Raw genomic sequence first — 18658 nt, 5'->3', positions numbered from 1 at the left:
ATAAAGTGTGGCTGCAAGAATTAATTATCATTCAGGGAATGGCCAGGAGGGCAGTACATTGGAGTCATATAGAGATGTGAATAAATAATACTGGAAACACTGGTTTGGGCAGATGAAGATCTTGAGTGCCAACATAAAGATCTTATTTCTATAGCCCAAGAAGACCTATCGGAGGTGTTCAAACAGAGGATGGACAAAATTTGATGTGTTTTAAGAAAACAATACATAGTGATTTGATCAGATGTGAGAGGCTGAGGGGCAGAGATAAATAACAAGACAATTTAAAAGGTCCAGGAAGAGGTGAGGAAAAGTAAGAGTTCATTTGGAGATTAGCCGATTTCCAGAAACTAGAGGATATCCATGTGCTAATGTCCATCTTTTCTCACTGTCGCATGTTAAAAATCCTTACACATAAACTATTTTATCATACAAATTTCTTATCACTACCAAAACTAGCATGAAGTTGAAATTTTTAGTCTCATGTTCAAAAGGCAGAGTAAGTCCTAAAGGATTTAAAATTTGAAAGTTTCAAGAGCAGCCATGCAAAGGGTTGGTTGGGACCGCCCAAGAAAGAATACATTAAAACATTTTTTTAATGTTTTATTTATTTTTGAGAGAGAGAAAGAGAGACAGCATGAGCAGGGGAGAGTCAGAGAGAGAGGGAGACACAGAATCTGAAGACAGACTCCAGGCTCTGAGCTTGCTGTCAGCACAGAGCTGGACATAGGGCTCGAACCCACAAACCATGAGATCATGACCTGAGCCGAAGTTGGACTCTTAACCGACAAGCCACCCAGGCGCCCCATGCCCAAGAAAGAATATAGAGAGGAGAGCTAAAGATGAAGCTGTGGCCACATTTACACTACTAAGCAAAGCAGAAGGAGATGCTCACATGATCAGGGCAAGGAGGAGGACCACCATGTGTAACCTGGATGTAATTGCAAACTACAGATAGTGAAGTAGCAGCCCTGGCCATGATGCATCCCTGGAAAGATTTAGTCTTCACTTCATATCTATGCCCATAGAAACTTTGCTGAACACTAAACAGGCTTCCAGGCAAAATTCCATTTTAGAAAGGCCATCCCATAACTGAACACTCTATGTTAAACTGCTTTTCTGATGCTCTGGCTCCATCTAAATAAATTTTGGCACAGAAGTCTACCTCTCCTGACTGTTCTATCTGTTGTTGGCAAGTGCTTTGCATCATTGGTTAAAAATATTTTTTTAATTAAGATTATAAAATTTCAGTAAACTATTCATCAAATTACTATTCTGTTTTCTCTGATAACTCTTACTTTATAACATCATAATTTTAATTTAACATTTTCCACAAAGATAAAAACTCAAGACCATCTAGGACTTTTTCCCTCTTCAGATTGATGTTTTTAAACAGAATGTTAGTAAATTTGGTAGTAATAACAAGTCTATTTTAAAAAAATCCTTCTGTATAATCCTTTCTAACATGAAAACGTAAGAAAAAATATCTTTACTCGATATCATGAAAATTTCCGTTTACACAGTGATTTATGTAAACCCTATAAAAATCCTCTCAAGCTATTAGAATATAACTACCTTAAAAATATATGACAGTATGCACGATTTCTGAATTCTTATTCTAGGAAAAGAGACCGCACAGAAAGGATGGAACAATGGTATGGAAACTTACCCTCCTCTCCAATTGGACTCTTTATTGCAGACTTATTGCTTCCATGTGTTAAAAAAAAAAAATTCAAACCTTTAAGCCAACCCCAATCCCTAAAATTTTTGGCGCTCTTATTAAGCATTGAATCCAGAAAAAAAACACATTTTTTTTTATCACAAGCCTATCAGAGTGAAGATTTATTTCATCATGAAGGGAATGTGTTAGAAATTAATAATAAAGGCTGATTTCTACAAGGCTTAAAGAAATTATACTATTTAAGGCTGCTCAAATACGGTAAATTACTTGGCTTTAATACTTAAATAAATAATGCCTATTTTGAACATTGCATTCTAGAGCATATAATATAAATTAATTAGAGGAATGTTAAAATGGATGACGTTAACACATTTCTTTTTGCACAGGAGTGATTTTTTTTTTCAAGCTGGGGTTACATGAGGCTGAGGAATACAATCATCACATATAATTAATTTCTATAATTCTGTGAAACAATGAAATCTTTGCTCAAACTACACTGTGGGGTCAAAGAACTATCTAAACTCTGTTGTCTTTGCGCTTTTCTACAAATCAGGGTGCACAATGGAATGCATACTTCCCTAAAAGCAGCACATCTCCAAGTTTCAGTATGTGTCAAATGAAAGAAGGAAAAAGTTCCCTCACCCCCAAAGTGAGAACAGATGGGAATGTAAAATTAGATGGGAAGAGACAGGGAAGCTTTGGATAACGGACCAAGAAATCTTCCCCAGGGGGGGAGCCAAATACACCAGACCTCAGTTTGTTCTACCTCCCAGTTAACTTTCAAATTAAATCCAATAGGAATGCAATGCAGTTCTTAGATTCAATGCATCGGTTTTGATTTCTGTGAGCATTCATGTAAATTTCATGAAGAAGCTATTGACAAATATGTTCTAAAAATGTTATGTTTAATCACTTCTATGAGTTTAGCATTATTCCATACTAAGACTGTTAACAATGAATTTTTTTTAATAAAATAAAATTTTCTTTATGAAAAAGAGGCAACAGGCATGAACAAACTTAAGATGTGGACAATGAATTCCTTATATGACGGCAGAGCATCTGCCATAAATTGAAAAGTTATGTAAATAAAGTATGAATACATTTCATATTCATTCTTTTCATATTTTATCTGTAGAACTAAAATAAAAATCCTTAATAGTAATGCCAGCAATACTTCCTATACCTAGCAGGAAAAAAAATGTTCTGCTGAGATTCAATTTTATATAGTATGATCTAATTTTTTATCTAAAAGTGCCAAATATAAACTTAAAATAATATTCTATGGTGCTGTACTACCTTCAATATTTTTTATTTTTAATATGGGTAATGGTTCAAAATTTAAGGGCAACAGAAAGTGCTGCTCTCAGATTTGAATGTATTTAAAAACAGTAGTTTCACTGTTAATCATCATTCTCTGAAAAATATTATAATATTAAGAGCAATTTTGTGTAAGATTAACCATGACCTTCTGAAGAACTATTAGAGATCTCCCACAAACTAGTGCTTGTGGAGCAGATTTGTGTGTGTGTGTGTGTGTGTGTGTGTGTGTGCATGCTCGCTTTAACATAAAATTTATATTCACTGATACAACAAAGAGAATAACTCAGTATTTTAATCAATAGTGTTCAAAATTTATGGATCATTCTCATCCATAATTTCAGACTTGTTTTCCAAGACAATGAAAAGTTCTCTGCGTACCATTTCCCCGCTGTTCCAGAAAATTGGCTTTCAATACCTTAACCCTGTTTTATCTTTTTTTTAACCTTACTTACATTGTAGTTTATACAACAAAAAGAAATATGGAAATAAGAATCATTCCAAGTGGTGAAAATAAGTGCATGTCACACTTAAGTAATTTCAGTTTAAACAAGCCAAGGCCCTGGTAACAGGATGTAGGTTTCACTTGTAACAGGGAACGAAGCCTCCCATTAAAAAGATGCTCAAAAGATGTGCTGCATTTAGCAGCACATGTGCATGAAACAATTACTGAAAAGTAGATTTTATCATTCAGATTACTCTAAGTTATACGCAAATCTTATTACCAAAAACAGAAAAAATATCTCTCAAGGCATCTTTCCCCCTCTTATCAATAAATAAAAGCCACAATCGGCAAACATTTGAGGATACTATGTTGATACATTTTATTAAAATTCATTTACCATACTTTCTGTTTGTGCAAATAAAATGTGACTAAGCAAAAACACCTGTATTTTCAAATTCATCTTCATACTAATAAATCTAAATACTAATTCCCCAAAATATCAAATGCAGATCCCTCTACATCATTGCTTTAATTCATTTTGTGGTTAGTTGGTTGAATGATTTTAACATGGACAACAGAACATTTTATAATAAATTTAAAACTTCTATCTTCCTCTTGGGATTCGGGGAAACCTTGAATAAAGAATGCATATGCACACACTCAACATTCACTCCAGACTCCAGTCCTGTCTCCAGATCTTCCACTCTCTTTTAAAACCAGGTAAGTTAAATGCACTCTGGATGATAAACACGAGTGTGTAAAAGGCATAGGGTCAGATTAGGTCACAATTTCTCAAACTATAGACTGCAGACACCTATGGGCATATTGTTGGGAGTTTAAGAGGGTTACAAGGTATCTTGTTTTGTTGTCTTCGTGTTATGAGATAAATATAATTATATTTTGGATAAGCTCATTCACAACTTTTACCACCAATTATTATCATATAATTTTATGATCTGGTTTTAACACAGTGGTAATGATCTTGTTAGTGTCAGCTTTTTGCAATGACTTTAACTTGTGATACAATGGTCCTCAAACTGAAATTAACAAATGTATTCTTGAGATCTGACATTTTTCTGGGAATGCAAGTCCACATATTATTCAATACCAACAGACACTAAATTAGGTGATCTTTCTAATTTCTTTCCAGTCTGAAAAATATGTTACACTCTTACGGCAGCTCACTAATAATTTATGGAGATCAAGCGTAAGCACACTTAGAGAAAGCGAACTTCACAAGAGGAGTTATGATTTCTAATTCTGTGTTGTACTTGTTTTCTTTTTATATTTAAAAAAGAAATTTTTGAGATAACACTGTGGCATTCAGTGAGCAAAATGAATAAGACTATTAGATGAAGTTTCTATTAGCAAGTCACAATCATTTCCAATGATTTAGTGGACTACATATTGACTAGGAGTCAGAAAATTCCAGTTTCTTTTTCCAGTTCTGCCTCTGACTTGAAATAGCACCTTGGTGTTAGAGTGATTTGTTCTTGCACCCCATTTTTTATTTTTTACAAAACTAGTATGTTATTCACTGAATAAAATGTTCAATAAATACCAAGCACTCACGTTATATAATAATAAGTAGTATGCTTCAAATTTTAATTTATATAATAAAAAACCAAATCTGCAAACTTAAATATTTGCTTTTTTTTAATTGTTAGTGACAATACATAATGCATAAAAATAGCCATATGATTTTTACTATAAATTACAGATTATGTTGATCTAGTTTTAGAAACATTTATGTTTAAATTTGCTTCATCAATTTTAAAGAGTTAACAATGTTGTCAATTTGCACTTAAAAATAATTTATTGGTAGGAATCATGGTTAACCTGTTAAAAGCTTAGCTTATAATAACTTATCATTACTCATATATCATAATATTCTATCAAAATTTTAAACACTTAAAGGAATTCTCAACTTACATCTATCTTATTAACAGAATCATTTTAACACCAGTAAAGAGAAGTTAAATGTTTGCAAACTGCAAAGCTATTTTGAATTTAAAAATCATATGCTTTGTATTTAAAATAGTTATTTAATTTTTAATTTAAAAATCTCAGAAAAATGAAACTCATTTAAGTCATCTTATTCCTATCTATGAGATAAATGCAAACAAATGTTTTAAAGAAAAATCTTCCATAAAGCAGTATATGGGAAAATTTGCTTCAGTTTAACTGAGCATTTTTTTAAAAAGAAGGCTTTAAACCATTTCTAAACTGTGGCTAATAGCATAACATAATATATTATTAATTAAACTAATTAAATTAATTATTGATTTTTGAAATTATTTATTGAATTTATATTATTGCCTTTTGACGGATTCCTTTTTTTGTAAGGTGAAGGCCGTGAAAAATCTAAGTTCAATATGTTGCATAAAAAGCTTAAGTTTTATCGAAAGAGAAACATCACATTCAGATTTAAAAGTTTTCATCTTCTATTATCCTAGCAGACATAACTTACATTTGTTTTGTAAACTCACTGCAAACTTTCTTCTTCCTATAAAAATTTTCAGCTCTTCTTACTTCAAGATTTCTTTTCTAGAAGATGTAATTATACCATTAACTACCTAAAGGACAGTGGAGTCAAATGGAAAACGTGCATTTCCAAAAAGTGCATATATCGTGATAAATAAGTTTTCTCTTGGAATTGGCAAGTACCGTTGCACAAACGTTAAAATCAGGGCCAAGAAGTGACTCTACCTGAACCGTAGAGCTGATCTCCGATGCAAAGCCGCCTGTCAAGGGAGCCTCATGACTGATTAGCAGTCGCCCTGTTTTGATCACAGACTGGAAAAGAAAAGACAAATCTGATGTTGAAGAGAATACATACTTTCAAGTATAGGATGGCAGTTTTGATTAAGGAATAAAAACAACTGATTTCAATCCAATAAATAATCAAAAATTAGTAATTTTATGCCAAGGAAGTTAAAACTCTCACTGGACAGCCATATTTGCACTGTTACAAAATTTTTCAATACAGTTTCTAATTCTACTACCAAAGAAAAATGAGATTTGTAATTTGTCATTAAAAATGCATTCCATTTAAAATACTTCTGTGTTACAAACATAATTACTTTATTTCACACTTTCATCTCAAAATAATTTTTTTCTTCATATTGCTTTAAGAATAAAACTGATTTTTTATTCATTTTGGGGTATATTTGCATATAAATAAGCAGCCTTCGTAAATACTATTTTGTGGAGAAGAAAAACACATAAATAGCATGTAAAAGCTGCAATGCAGGAAAAGCTCAAGCTCCTAGATATTTAAGGAAACTGTACAGGAAGAAATCCCTGCAGAAATAAAAGGGTTATAACCATCTCTGTTCCTGTGCATTAAAATCTGGTTAACGACCACAACTCTATCTTAACATAGGAAGTGTCACAAACAATAAAGATATGTTCTCAGTATTGGCTCACTGTAGTTGTTCACAGTGTGATATACTCTGTACAACAATAAATCAAAAAGAATAGCTATGATATCATAGCAGGATGCCAGCTGTGTTGGAAGGTAAAAAACACTAAAATCAACAGCAAATTACTGCTTAAAATATGTTGAATAATTAACATGTTACCAATGAAAAGGAGTAATTTCTCCTCTACATGTCTAAGAATTTGATATCACCTTCCTTAAATTCTACACTAATAATTTATGAATATGAAATAAGATCTTCTAAGGAAAAATATGTGTATAAACGAAAAGATTTCCTTCATTCTAAGCAATTAGAGCTTAAAATCTTAGAAGTATGTAGCCATTTCAGTCAGCAGATGTTAAACCCCAAGATATGGCCAGTAGCCATGATAAAAATAAGTTATTGTATCTACTGAGTAAATAGTGACTTAAGAACATAAAATTTTATGGACACCTTAATGAATACCATCCCCACCCCTAATGAAATGCTAACCTGGTATACTGGTACTTGAATTTTATGACTGTGATTAATTATGCCATTTAAGAAAGTCACAAATTTCAGTGTACCTGGTTAGAAATATACATAGACAAAAACAGTCCACAATCATGAAAAAGCAAATGTGTTCTCAAAGTACTCTTTAAAAGAAGTCCTGTTCTAAAGGACTACCAATGAGTAAAGACAGATTTGACAACTAAACCTTTTTTATTGCTCTGAAACTATCTGCCATGCATAAGAGTAAAGGGATGACCTCCCTAAAATCCATCCCAGCTAGAGGAGGCATCTTAAATCTCCAGGAGGTAGAAATGAGACACTTCTAAAAAATGCTACTGTTACCTTAGATCTCCACACAACAGAATTGGTGTTTTTTATTTGAGCTGAGTCTTATGCAAGATCAAATGACAACCTTCAGAATGGTCCCTGCAGGCCAATAAGCAACCAGGGCAGATAGCCTGGCTTCCTAAAGCCTGTAGAATGTAGCAGGGAAACTAAGCACAGATGTAGCCAGAACAAAAATCTCCAAGTCCAGAGACCTCCTGGTGTCTATCAGCAAGAGAAAGGCTGGATAAACCAAGCTATAGCAATACAGATGGTATTATACAGCCATGAAAAAGACTGAGGCCATGGAAAGAGGCCTATGGTAAATTAATTGGTAAAATCAGCAAACTGCAAAGCAGTATCATCTCATTTTTACAAAAGACAAAAAAAAAAAAAAAACCCAACTAAAAAAACCCAACTACCACAGCAGTGGGGACACCAATATAACCAGCTGAATGTACTGAGTCATCATGTGTAAACAGTCTGGAGGGATTCATTCCAAACTACCAAAATGTGTTCCTCCTAAGAAGTGACAGTGAAGGAACTGTTGGGAAAAGGCTTTTTTATCTTTTACTTTATGTAAAAGGTATTTTTATATTATTGAAAGTATTCTCAATTAGTCATAAATAAAGGTAAAGCACTTGCATTAATAGTAAAGGCAACAAGTACATGTTGTTATAGTCAAAAATCTCCTCAAAAAACCTAACAATCTGTTTTGTTTTGTTTTGTTTTGTTTTGTCTTTAATGGTATTTTAGGAGTAGCTCCACATACAAGGAAACCCTAACTAAGGTCCCAAACTCCAGCAGCAAAAACACAGGGATTCAGCCTTCCCTTGGCAGGCTCTGTGTGACACACTCCACGTCAGGATTACATCTAGCTCACCTCCTGACCCTCAAACTGTTGGATCCTAGACAACGTGGTACATCAGCTGTTAGTGCTATTAGTACAGAAGGAGATGGAGTTCTTCAACACCTCCGCATGTTATGTACATGTGTGTTCTTAGATCAGGAATTATGCTGCAGTTTTGGAAGAAATTCTAGAAATTTTTAAAATACCAAGAGCTAAAGGGAAGACATAACAAAAAGTAATAACACTGTGAGTTTATGGAAATTATTATGGTATACAAACCAGAGGGAGACAGTGTGGCAAGAAGAGAAAAGGCGGATTTAATGATAATCATAAACAACTGGTCGTCCTGCAAGTTGCTATGTGCTAGGCTGTGAGCTGAGCATTTGAGGTTGATTATTTGATTTAATATGGAAAGCACCTAAGTTTCATTTTTGCTTCCTAAAATCAACTCTGACATCTGAAAAGCATTAAAATGTGTAAAATAAAATCAGAATCAAAATTTCGAAAACTGCTAAAATTTAGAAGTCACATTGATATTTTCAAAGTCGTATCATCGAAGAATTAGCATATATCATTAAACATTAGTCTATAAATACAGTGCAATAATTTTGTAAGACGTAGTTAAATTCCACGTGGTATGTTCTTTTTTATCTTTTGAAGTTTTAATTTACTAGAATTTCTGATGACTGTTTTTTTCTATACTTTTGGAAATTATTAATACTTTGCTAATACTATGAAAAGATCATCACAAATTTAGAAAATTGATGACGGTGTTACTCTATTCTTTGTGATTCAATTAGACATTCTGGTTAAATTACCAATTTTTTGTCAACAGACACTTAATTTTCATACATTTAAGCACAATGCTACACAACTGCCAAGTCGTACTGCTAGCCAAATGTAGCATTTTGATGTGTTTAGTAAAAAGTGATAGGGTGCCTTTCAACGGGGACAGCTGTTAACCTTTTTAAAATAACTATAGATACAAATACTAAGAATACTTTAAAATTCAGTTTTAAAGAAATTTTAGAAATTTAGTTTCAAGTTTTCTTCTGAGATAAACCTATTTCACCACTTGAAAAAAAATTTAAGAGAGTTTAAACAACTTTTCAATATGCAAAGCTGAACCTATCAGAGCCAGGAAAGATCACGTAAGGCTGGATTTTCCAGTATCTGCTTCAACTTTCTGCCACCAAGGCGTGCTCCAGGATCCTGGCCTCAGGCAGATAGAGCACCAGTGCGTTAGAGGCAACAAATGGCACCAGGTAAGGCTGAGCCAATTAAAGACTAGGACTGTGAATAACAGTTCTCTGTATCCCCGACCACTCAACAAAAGGGCTTTGTTTCGTACAAGGGCTCCAGAAGATTTGTCAAGAAAACTTAAAAAGTATTTCTGAAAGGCTAGGAGTAAAACAGCCTGTGGCTGCTAAGTCTGTTAGCACTGGGTTGGCCTTGGATTTCTCTCATGGAGTGTCACTTTCTCACGATTTCAGTCAGCCATCCCCTCCCCTAGGGCCCGTGGCAGCATATTGCAAGAGGAGTTATCAAAATTTCAATACTGAACACACAGCAACGTGGCCTACAACAGACAGATCAAGACACCTCTGTTCTGACAGAACCCTGGCGATGCCTGTTCCTGGTCTGACTGCTCCGTGCTGGGTTCCTGTTGTCCACCTTCTACCCAGACGTCCTTACAAATGGCTATCACTTCCAGTTCTCCATGCGGGATACCTAGTACAATGCTCAGTATATGGCAGAAACACTCGAGAGAGTTCATTAGTTACAAACCTATTATAAAATAATCTCATTATATTAAGTATGTCCTCTTGTGATTTACTGAAGCTATTGCTTTCTTAGCCAGCTCCATTTTTAAGACAGGGCAAAAGTATACTTCGGCACATCCCACAATTTAATTATAAAACAGTAGACTCCAAACTGAGAATATTTTAATGTATAAATGACAATAAGAGATCTGGAGTAATAGCAGTTAGTCATAGGATTGCTAAGTTATACTCTGTAAAATGACTACACAGATTTTGGCTGCCCAAACATTGGACATATGTTTTAGTGAATGTAGCTTTTAAAGATTTTAACACAATCCAACCAGGAAAACTGTTAAGCTGTCATTCCAGAAGAAAATGATACAGACAAGTGAACCATTAAGCTTGCATATGCCTGAATGTGTAACACTGATATTCAAAAAGCAAAATATATATATTATTTCTTTCTCAAACTCCATACCAAGACTTCCTCCGACAGAGCATTTCAACCAATCCAGCACAAAGTTCAGCAGCCTATTCTGACTGCTGATAAGATAAAGTAAGAAAGTAATACTTTGGGTAGGCAATTTACAGCCCTTTTATAATTTTTTAATCAGAATATAAAGCTAATGAAAAGCAAAAGAAATACCATAGCTTCCCCATACCATTTCCTTTTGAAATCAAATGTTTATAAATACATATAAGCAGAAATAATAGTAAAAATCACACACCTGTGTTTCATTAATCAAGAATATATTCATCAATATTTAAACAATCTAGAAACATTACAAACATGATTTAAAGTAGCTTCAAATATGATTGCAAGTGAATTATGTTTTTTTGAAATGTTTTGTTTAGTAGCCAAATGCATTTGAAATGTTAGCCAGAAAAACCTCACAATTAATCACAGGCTAGCAAATGTATTATAATATGCCCAATAACAATTATTAATCAGCATGATCTTTATGCACAGACCATGGACTGATATTCCACTGGAGAAATACCAATGCTGAAAGAGAAAGAACAGTCATGAACTCCAGAGAAAGTTCGGAAAAGTCCATTTTGGCTAGGATATTAGTGGTGGGGTTACAAATATTTTGCTATTGTAGGAAAGTGGAGTAAATGGAGAAAAACTAAATCCTCAGGGCTTTATTGAACCCATGTGGGAAAAAGTAGGTAAGGGAGCAAGCAGAGTACAGAGGACTGAGTAAAATCAATAGGAAAAGGATGAACGGATAATACTAACAAAGGCATGAAATGTCTGGGAAAATTTCAGACATCCTCACTGTTTCTTTCTTGCCTGAATTATTTGTGCAATCAGCTCAAATACTGAAAAGTCTAGGACAAACTACTTTTGCAAAATGACTTTCTGAAGTCATTTCAAACCATGTCAGATAAACATGTTTCTATCAACCAAACTTACTGTTCCGGCTTGTTTCCTTAGAGTCCCTCTAGACTCAGGTCATGTAAGACCATCACTGTTCTGTGAATCTGACCCATGCTTTCCAGCCTCTGACTTCCTTCCCCATACTGGCAGGCATTTTATCCCTCCCTCAAGGCCCGTCTCACATAATACCTCCTTCCTGGTCCCCTTTTTCATATCATATTATATACATTCTAGTGACCATTTCCTAATAGAACTTGAAGTAGCTGACAAGGGAAGGATATTCTATGAAACACAAAACCGGATACAAGGGGAAGGTCAAGTGTCAAGGCAACACCACTGCTATCTCTCCCTTAGGAACACCAGTACCACCTTGTAGGACAGCCCTGTGTAGCTCTGTCTCATTAGCCCTTCCAACTGCACTCAAAATCACAAATTTGAAGATAGGAACTGTTTATGGCTACTGCAGGACATAGCATATGATAAACATGCATTAAACTGAACAAATTATGTTCATGTTATTATTTGAAGACAAATGTATACATTATTAAAACAGACAGTTTGAAAACATATTTAAGCATCTTTTTATTTCTTTGTTTTAGGGGGTATTCTTTTTCTTAGAGAGCTAGTTGGGGGTACCTCTACTCTCTCTCCCAGCAGACTCTAATTCATTCAAAAGCCCAAAATTCACAAGGTATCAAGTATTATGTACCTAACTATGATATCTAATATATGGTTGTGGATGATGACTCAATAAATGTTTTAATGTTGATTTAAAAAAAAAAAGCAGCATAGAGACACAGTGATTTAAATGAATCATTAAGCCTCCAATACTCTGACGCCTTTAAGCTTTTAGGAGAGACTGAATAGAGCTATAAAATGCATTAAAAGGGAAGTCCTTTTATTTATTTTTTTAATTTATGTTTTTATTAATTTATAGTTTATTGTCAGGTTGGTTTCCATATAACACCCAGTGCTCTTCCCCACAAGTGCCCTCCTCCATTTAAGTGCATGCTTGTAGCAAAAACATGAACAGAACATTTCCTTTCCTTGGTACTGAGCATAAATTTCCATTTTTTATTGATAAAAGGTCATGTCACCATGATGATAAAGGTATTGTACTGGATAGGTGGGGTGGATATTTATTAAATATGCAGCTAAGCCATGAGTAAATATGTAAATAAATGTGTCTTAAAAGATTTTTTTTCATTTTCTCCATGAGTTTAAGCATCATGCAAAACACAACCGTCTATAAGTATCAACCTGGTTTTGTACATAAACAATTTTTCAATGACCAAAGTAGCCACTTCTCAAGTTTTTCCCTTATGTTCATTTTATCATGACCCTATCATTTTTCAGCAGGATTATAATACTTCTATAAACTCAAAACCCATCTCCCCTGAAATTCCTATGCATTTCTTGTCAGGAAAAGTAGTTAAAATATGTCATTTGGATATGAATATTATTGATTTCCATGTTGTAGCATTTTAGAAAACTGTTAACAAGAACTATTGCAAAGCTGAGCTGTACTTTTGGAAATGCAGTCAGGATGTTATCTTCTAGCCTAAAAACCATGTTGAGCTCTAGGAGACTTTTTCTTTGGAGTTTACAGGAACAGAAGCATTCAGAAATACCACAACTAAAATTATGCTGTAATAAATGTAGAAGTGGGAGTGCAATAGCTCCTACACACTACTAGGCAAATATAGAACCTGACCCAACAGGGAAGACCATTGGTGGCAATATTCCAATACATTTACTATTCATTCAAGTAGTTTACCTCCACTCAAGTTGATAATTCACAGATAAACAGGAGTTACCTGTTTAGCATCTAGGTTATTTATGATTACGGCTCACTGAAAATTCCCACCTTGAGGCTGAGTAATATTCCATTGTATGTAAGTACCACATTTTCTATAACCATTCATTTCTCAGACATATGCATTACTTCCATACTTTGGCCATTGTGAAAATGTCACTATGAACATGGGTGTAGAAATATCTACTCAAGGCACTGCCTTCACTTCTTTTAGGTATGTACCCAGAAGTGGAATTGCTTATCACATGGCTATACTATGTTTAATTTTTGAGGAGTAGCCAGACCAGTTTCCAAGGCACATGGACTATTTTACATTCCTACCACCAATGCATAGGGGTTCCAGTTTCAGTATATTCTCATACTTGCTATTTTATTTTGTGGTTTGTTTGTTTTATAGCAGTCATCCTAATAGGTATGTGATGGTATCTCATTGTGGTTTTGATTCCTATTTCCCTGATTATTAGTGACGCTTCATTGCTAATAATAGTTTAATCTTTTTTTTTAATTTTTTAATCAGGCTATCTGATTTTTGTTGTTGATGCAAACATTAAAACTGTTTAATGCATCAAATTTATAAACCAGTCCCTTTGTGGACTGGAAATAAAATCTCTTCATAATATAAAATTCCAAATATAAAAATATATAATCAAACTCAACTGTTCATCATGCCCTCTTTCTTGGAAAACCATCCATCTGGTTTCCTCACTATCCTCTACTCTGAAATAGACACAAAGACATTTTTTCCTAAGATCACTAATGCCACATAGATCCTTTCCCAGATTGATTATCTGAAATGGCTTTCCTCTCCTGAAAAAACTTCAAAGGTAAATCAGATAATTAGAATCATGAAAATAACTTATACATAATAACAGCCCCTGTACTCTACTACCCCCAAAAAACATGGAGTCTAGTTACATAATAGAGATCTTCTGAGCTTCCTGTCTTTGTTCCCTACTCTGCCAGTAATTAGGAGATTAAACAATGTCAACGAAGGAAGTCTGGAACATTGGTACCAACCAGAAAAATCACCATCATCTTTTATATGTTTCCCATTTAATTCACCAATTAGTTTTTAATGTTGTACCAATTCCAAAGGTCACTGGTTCATGTCAAAAACAATTTATTGAGCTCTTCACATGAGCCAATCCTAGGGAAACAAAGATGAGTTAACCCAGGTCCCAAAGGACTGTAATATGGGCTGCTACAATGTCTTAGGACAAAGCATACTTAAGAAAGAAAGAAATTAAAGAATACTGGAATTAAAGATCATGTTCTATTTGTTAAAAACAATTTTTTTTAGAATTTTTAATTTCAACTCCTAAGATCTTTTCTACAATAATACTGAAAAACTGCATTTTTCTCTTCTTAAAACAAACCACAATTACTAATATTCTCTCCTTTTCTATTCATAAGTCTCCACTTGGCAAATTTTTCTCAAGTGTTGACAACAGAGGGAAATACTCTGTCTGGCCATCATAAGATTTCTAAGGGTAGAACATCCCCTGTGCTCCCAGCATACCATGAATAATAAGAAAGTGACCCTAACCCAAACCAGCACTGTCCGCCAGCTCCGTTTTACACTGCTGCTTTAAGCATGTGTCAAGGGTACAATTTCCCCTGAAGCCAGCTGGTTGTCTACCAAGGTAAGACTTCTCTAAGGAATGATCAGAAGTATAAACACTGCTACAATTCTGCATCACCATGGATAAATGCTTTTATTTTCTAAAACCTGGTCCAATTCTGTTGAAGTAAATGGGGTTTTAGCCCATTACGAAACAAAAATCATGTGCAGTTCATAATACATGGGCAAGGCTTAAAATCTATTGGGTCTTTTTTATGACTCAGAAGAGTAGTATAGTAAAAGTTACATGTATAGTTTTGAATGTATATTACCAAGATGGCACACATAAAAATAAAGCATATAAATTTCATACTTTCACTAAAACCAGGATGATGGGGAGAACTATTTATATGACAGGTAGAGTCAGGAAAAGAATCCATCAAACAGAAATAGTAATATTGGTCTGCAAAATACTCATTGATGTGATGGAGAAGGCGAGGGGCACAGAGCTACACATATCTCAAGGTAAGAATTATAGTATCAAATTCATTGCTAATGAAATCCTAGTGAGAAGTTATATGCGGTATAATAGTTTTCCAGAAATATAACTCAAAATTGAAACATCAATTATTTCTAGATTTGAACTTCTTTACCCAGAGAAGACACTCTGAAACTTTCTTTCCTTATAAACCACAAAAATATTAACCATCCATTCCTGTTTGATGCACAATTCTCTGTTCTGCAATGTTTTTGTTGGCAAGGACTAATAGAGTAACATAGCCGTGGCCATTACACCATAAGAGAAAATACCATCACTAACCAATGAAAATGTTCCACTGCTCTAATAATTTTTAAAAATAAATTTAAAAATAATGAAGTAGCACTTCATCCATTAAAAGTCATGAAATAATTTAAATTTGAATTCTGGTTACAGTAAAATCTCACATTGCCTGTGCAATGTAAACGGGCATAAATCTTTTGAGAAACATTTTGGGAATCTATTTATCGAAAGCTACTAATGTTCAGACTCCTAGAATAAGCAATCTCAGTTCTAAGATTTATTCTCAGAAAAGAATCCCCAAAATATAAAATACTGGACTTCTATTTTAAAATAATCATGTGCAGGGACACCGAGGTGGCTCAGCCAGTTAAACATCCAACTCTTGATTTCAGCTCAGGTCATGATCCTGCGGTTCATGAATTCAAACCCTACATCAGGCTCTGCACTGAGAGTACTGGGCCTGCCTGGGATTCTCTCTCTCCTTCCCTGTCTTCCTCTCTCCCACTCATGTCATCTCTGTCCCTCTCAAAGTAAATAAATAAATAAATAACAACAAACAAACAAATACATACATAAAATCACGTGCATGTACTTTGTAAAAAAATTTTTTAAAAACAGTGTTAAGAAACACTGTTTTAGAAACAAGGTCTCACATGAAAGACTCCAATACCATATCTGGTTGATGTGTAAACTGTTTAAAGGGCACAGCAGAGGGGCACCTGGGTGGCTCAGTCAGTTAAGCGTCGGACTTCAGCTCAGGTCATGATCTCACAACTTGTGAGTCCAAGCCCCACGTCAGATTCTGCTGACAACTCAGAGCCTGGAACCTGCTTCAGGTTCTGTCTCTGTCTCTCTCTGTCCCTCCCCCTCTTGCATTCCTTCTCTCTCTCTTCAAAAATGAATAAACATTTAAAAAAATTGTTTAGTAAAAAAAAGCGGAGGTGCAAAGCAGGGGCTCAGTTGGTTAAACATCTGACTCTTGATTTCGGCTCAGGTTATGATCTCACTGTTCATGGGATTGAGCCCCACATGGGGCTCTGTGCTCACAGCACAGAGTCTGCTTGGGATTCTCTCTCTGTCTGTCTGACTGCTTCTCTCTCTCTCTCTCTCAAAATAAACATCTTTTTAAAAAAGGGCAAAGCACAGCTACCATACACTATATACTGTCTAAAACCAAGGGCTTCCATAATTTTGTTTCATCTGCCTAATGTCTTCAGGCTCCTCAGGTCACGGCCTCTAGTTGAGAGGGGCAGAGAAGTAGGCGGAGAAAAGCTGGCAGGGCAGGAGCAGGGCTTACTTGGAAGCAGAGCTCCAATCCTGGTGTTCAGCCCGGGAGCTGCGTGGCCTGTCCTTTGGCCTGGAAATTCGAGAAAGGGATTCCCCCAGCAAACAGAAAGGGCAGAATCAAAGTGAACCCCACACTCTGGCTATTGGCAAATGAGTCTAGACAAAATGATATCACCCTGTTCAAAGATGAGTAAAGGAAGCCAAACAAAGAATAAACCATAGAGCCTACTGAAAAAAAAATGCTGGAAAGTACCATGATCATTCAAAGAAAAAGCATGTCTCTAAAATTAATCTACTCAAGAGCCAGAAGAAAGTGTCAAGAGTATACAAGTTCTAGTCTCCAAGAGACAGAAATAAAAATTCTAAGGCGATTGTATGGTTGGGTAAAGGATATAGTTGACACTCAAAATTCTCACATGGGAACTAAAACCACTAAGTAACACTAACATTCACAGCAGTGAGAGAGCTGGGTATCTTCCCCTCCTGCCCTCCATGAGCCAGGTGTGGCACCCCACATTCAGTGGACTTCAAAACCATACACTGCATAAATAAGAATAGATTAATTGGGCCCCACTCAAGTGTGAAAAACTACAGGGGCAATAAACACGCACAGGGGAAGACAAGATGAGTAACAAGAGGGGTCTTTTCCTTCCCTGGCTATTGCATGGCAGTGAGCAGTCTTTCCCTAGCTTCCCTCCACCTCCTTGGACATCGGAGGACCGGTGCTAGAGAAGCACAGACAGGACTTGCTCCCCTTGTCCTTCCATTTTCCTTTTCCTGAAGTCCACCGGGGGCCTGCTACTGCCCAGCCTGGGCCGAGGCCAAAAGAAACAAGGAGCAGAAGCAAGGAGGTTCCTCCTCCCAGTCCGATGGCAACTTCAGGGCCCGGCAGTCAGACGCTGCCTTCAAATAGCTCTCTTTTAGGAAGAGACACAAAAACCAACTTCTCAGGACCCTAGGGAGTAATGTGAACAACGGAGACAATAGCAAGTGGTGGGGAGTGTGGACAACCAGAGAACAGAGTCTCCAACTTAGGTGGTCAGACTTTTTGTTTTTAATACTGTGAAAGCCAAGCAAAATATGTCTCCGGCCCGGATCTGCCTAAGAGTTGCAACCTACACTTTAAGGAAATATCTTTTTTGCAAAATAACACTTTTTTTTTTTTTTCAAACGTCAGGATGCACTTTCTGCCATGTTATCTTTACCCACAAAATTATACACTGAATTAGGCAGCCTTCCATTCTGGCCTTACCAAACATTTTGTGGATATTTAGCTGGATAAACATCCATTCTGTTGAACGTTACATTTAGCAGAGCAGACCCAGTGTTTCAAAAGAAAGACATTTGAGCCATTTCTTCACCACGTGGTTCTAAAACCCAGAAAAACAGTAAGCTATCCAAGATAACGTGTAACTTTAAGTTTTCGGTAGTCCTGCTGTATGCTCCAAAATGACATTATAAGTGGACAATTACAGCATTTGGGATTTTAAATGTGCAGGAAAAAACAAGTAGCCTGCAGCTCTGAAACTCTTCCCTGC

The 18658-nt window shown here is 35.4% G+C and overlaps 1 protein-coding gene across 3 annotated transcripts in view; it reads right to left on the bottom strand.

The window, feature by feature from the left end:
* BCKDHB (branched chain keto acid dehydrogenase E1 subunit beta) overlaps window positions 1-18658 on the bottom strand; it is a 215422-nt gene that overhangs the window by 56423 nt on the left and 140341 nt on the right. For all 3 annotated transcript variants that reach the window (XM_029945196.1, XM_029945195.1, XM_029945197.1), the window contains exon 9: window positions 6150-6236. In XM_029945196.1, coding sequence (XP_029801056.1) covers window positions 6150-6236 — 87 coding nt within the window. The remainder of the gene's footprint in view (window positions 1-6149; window positions 6237-18658) is intronic.

Source organism: Suricata suricatta, chromosome 7, assembly GCF_006229205.1.
Source record: "Suricata suricatta isolate VVHF042 chromosome 7, meerkat_22Aug2017_6uvM2_HiC, whole genome shotgun sequence".
Lineage (NCBI taxonomy): Eukaryota > Metazoa > Chordata > Mammalia > Carnivora > Herpestidae > Suricata > Suricata suricatta.
Note: the sequence above shows the minus strand (reverse complement) of the source record. Positions and strands in the feature narration are given on the sequence as shown.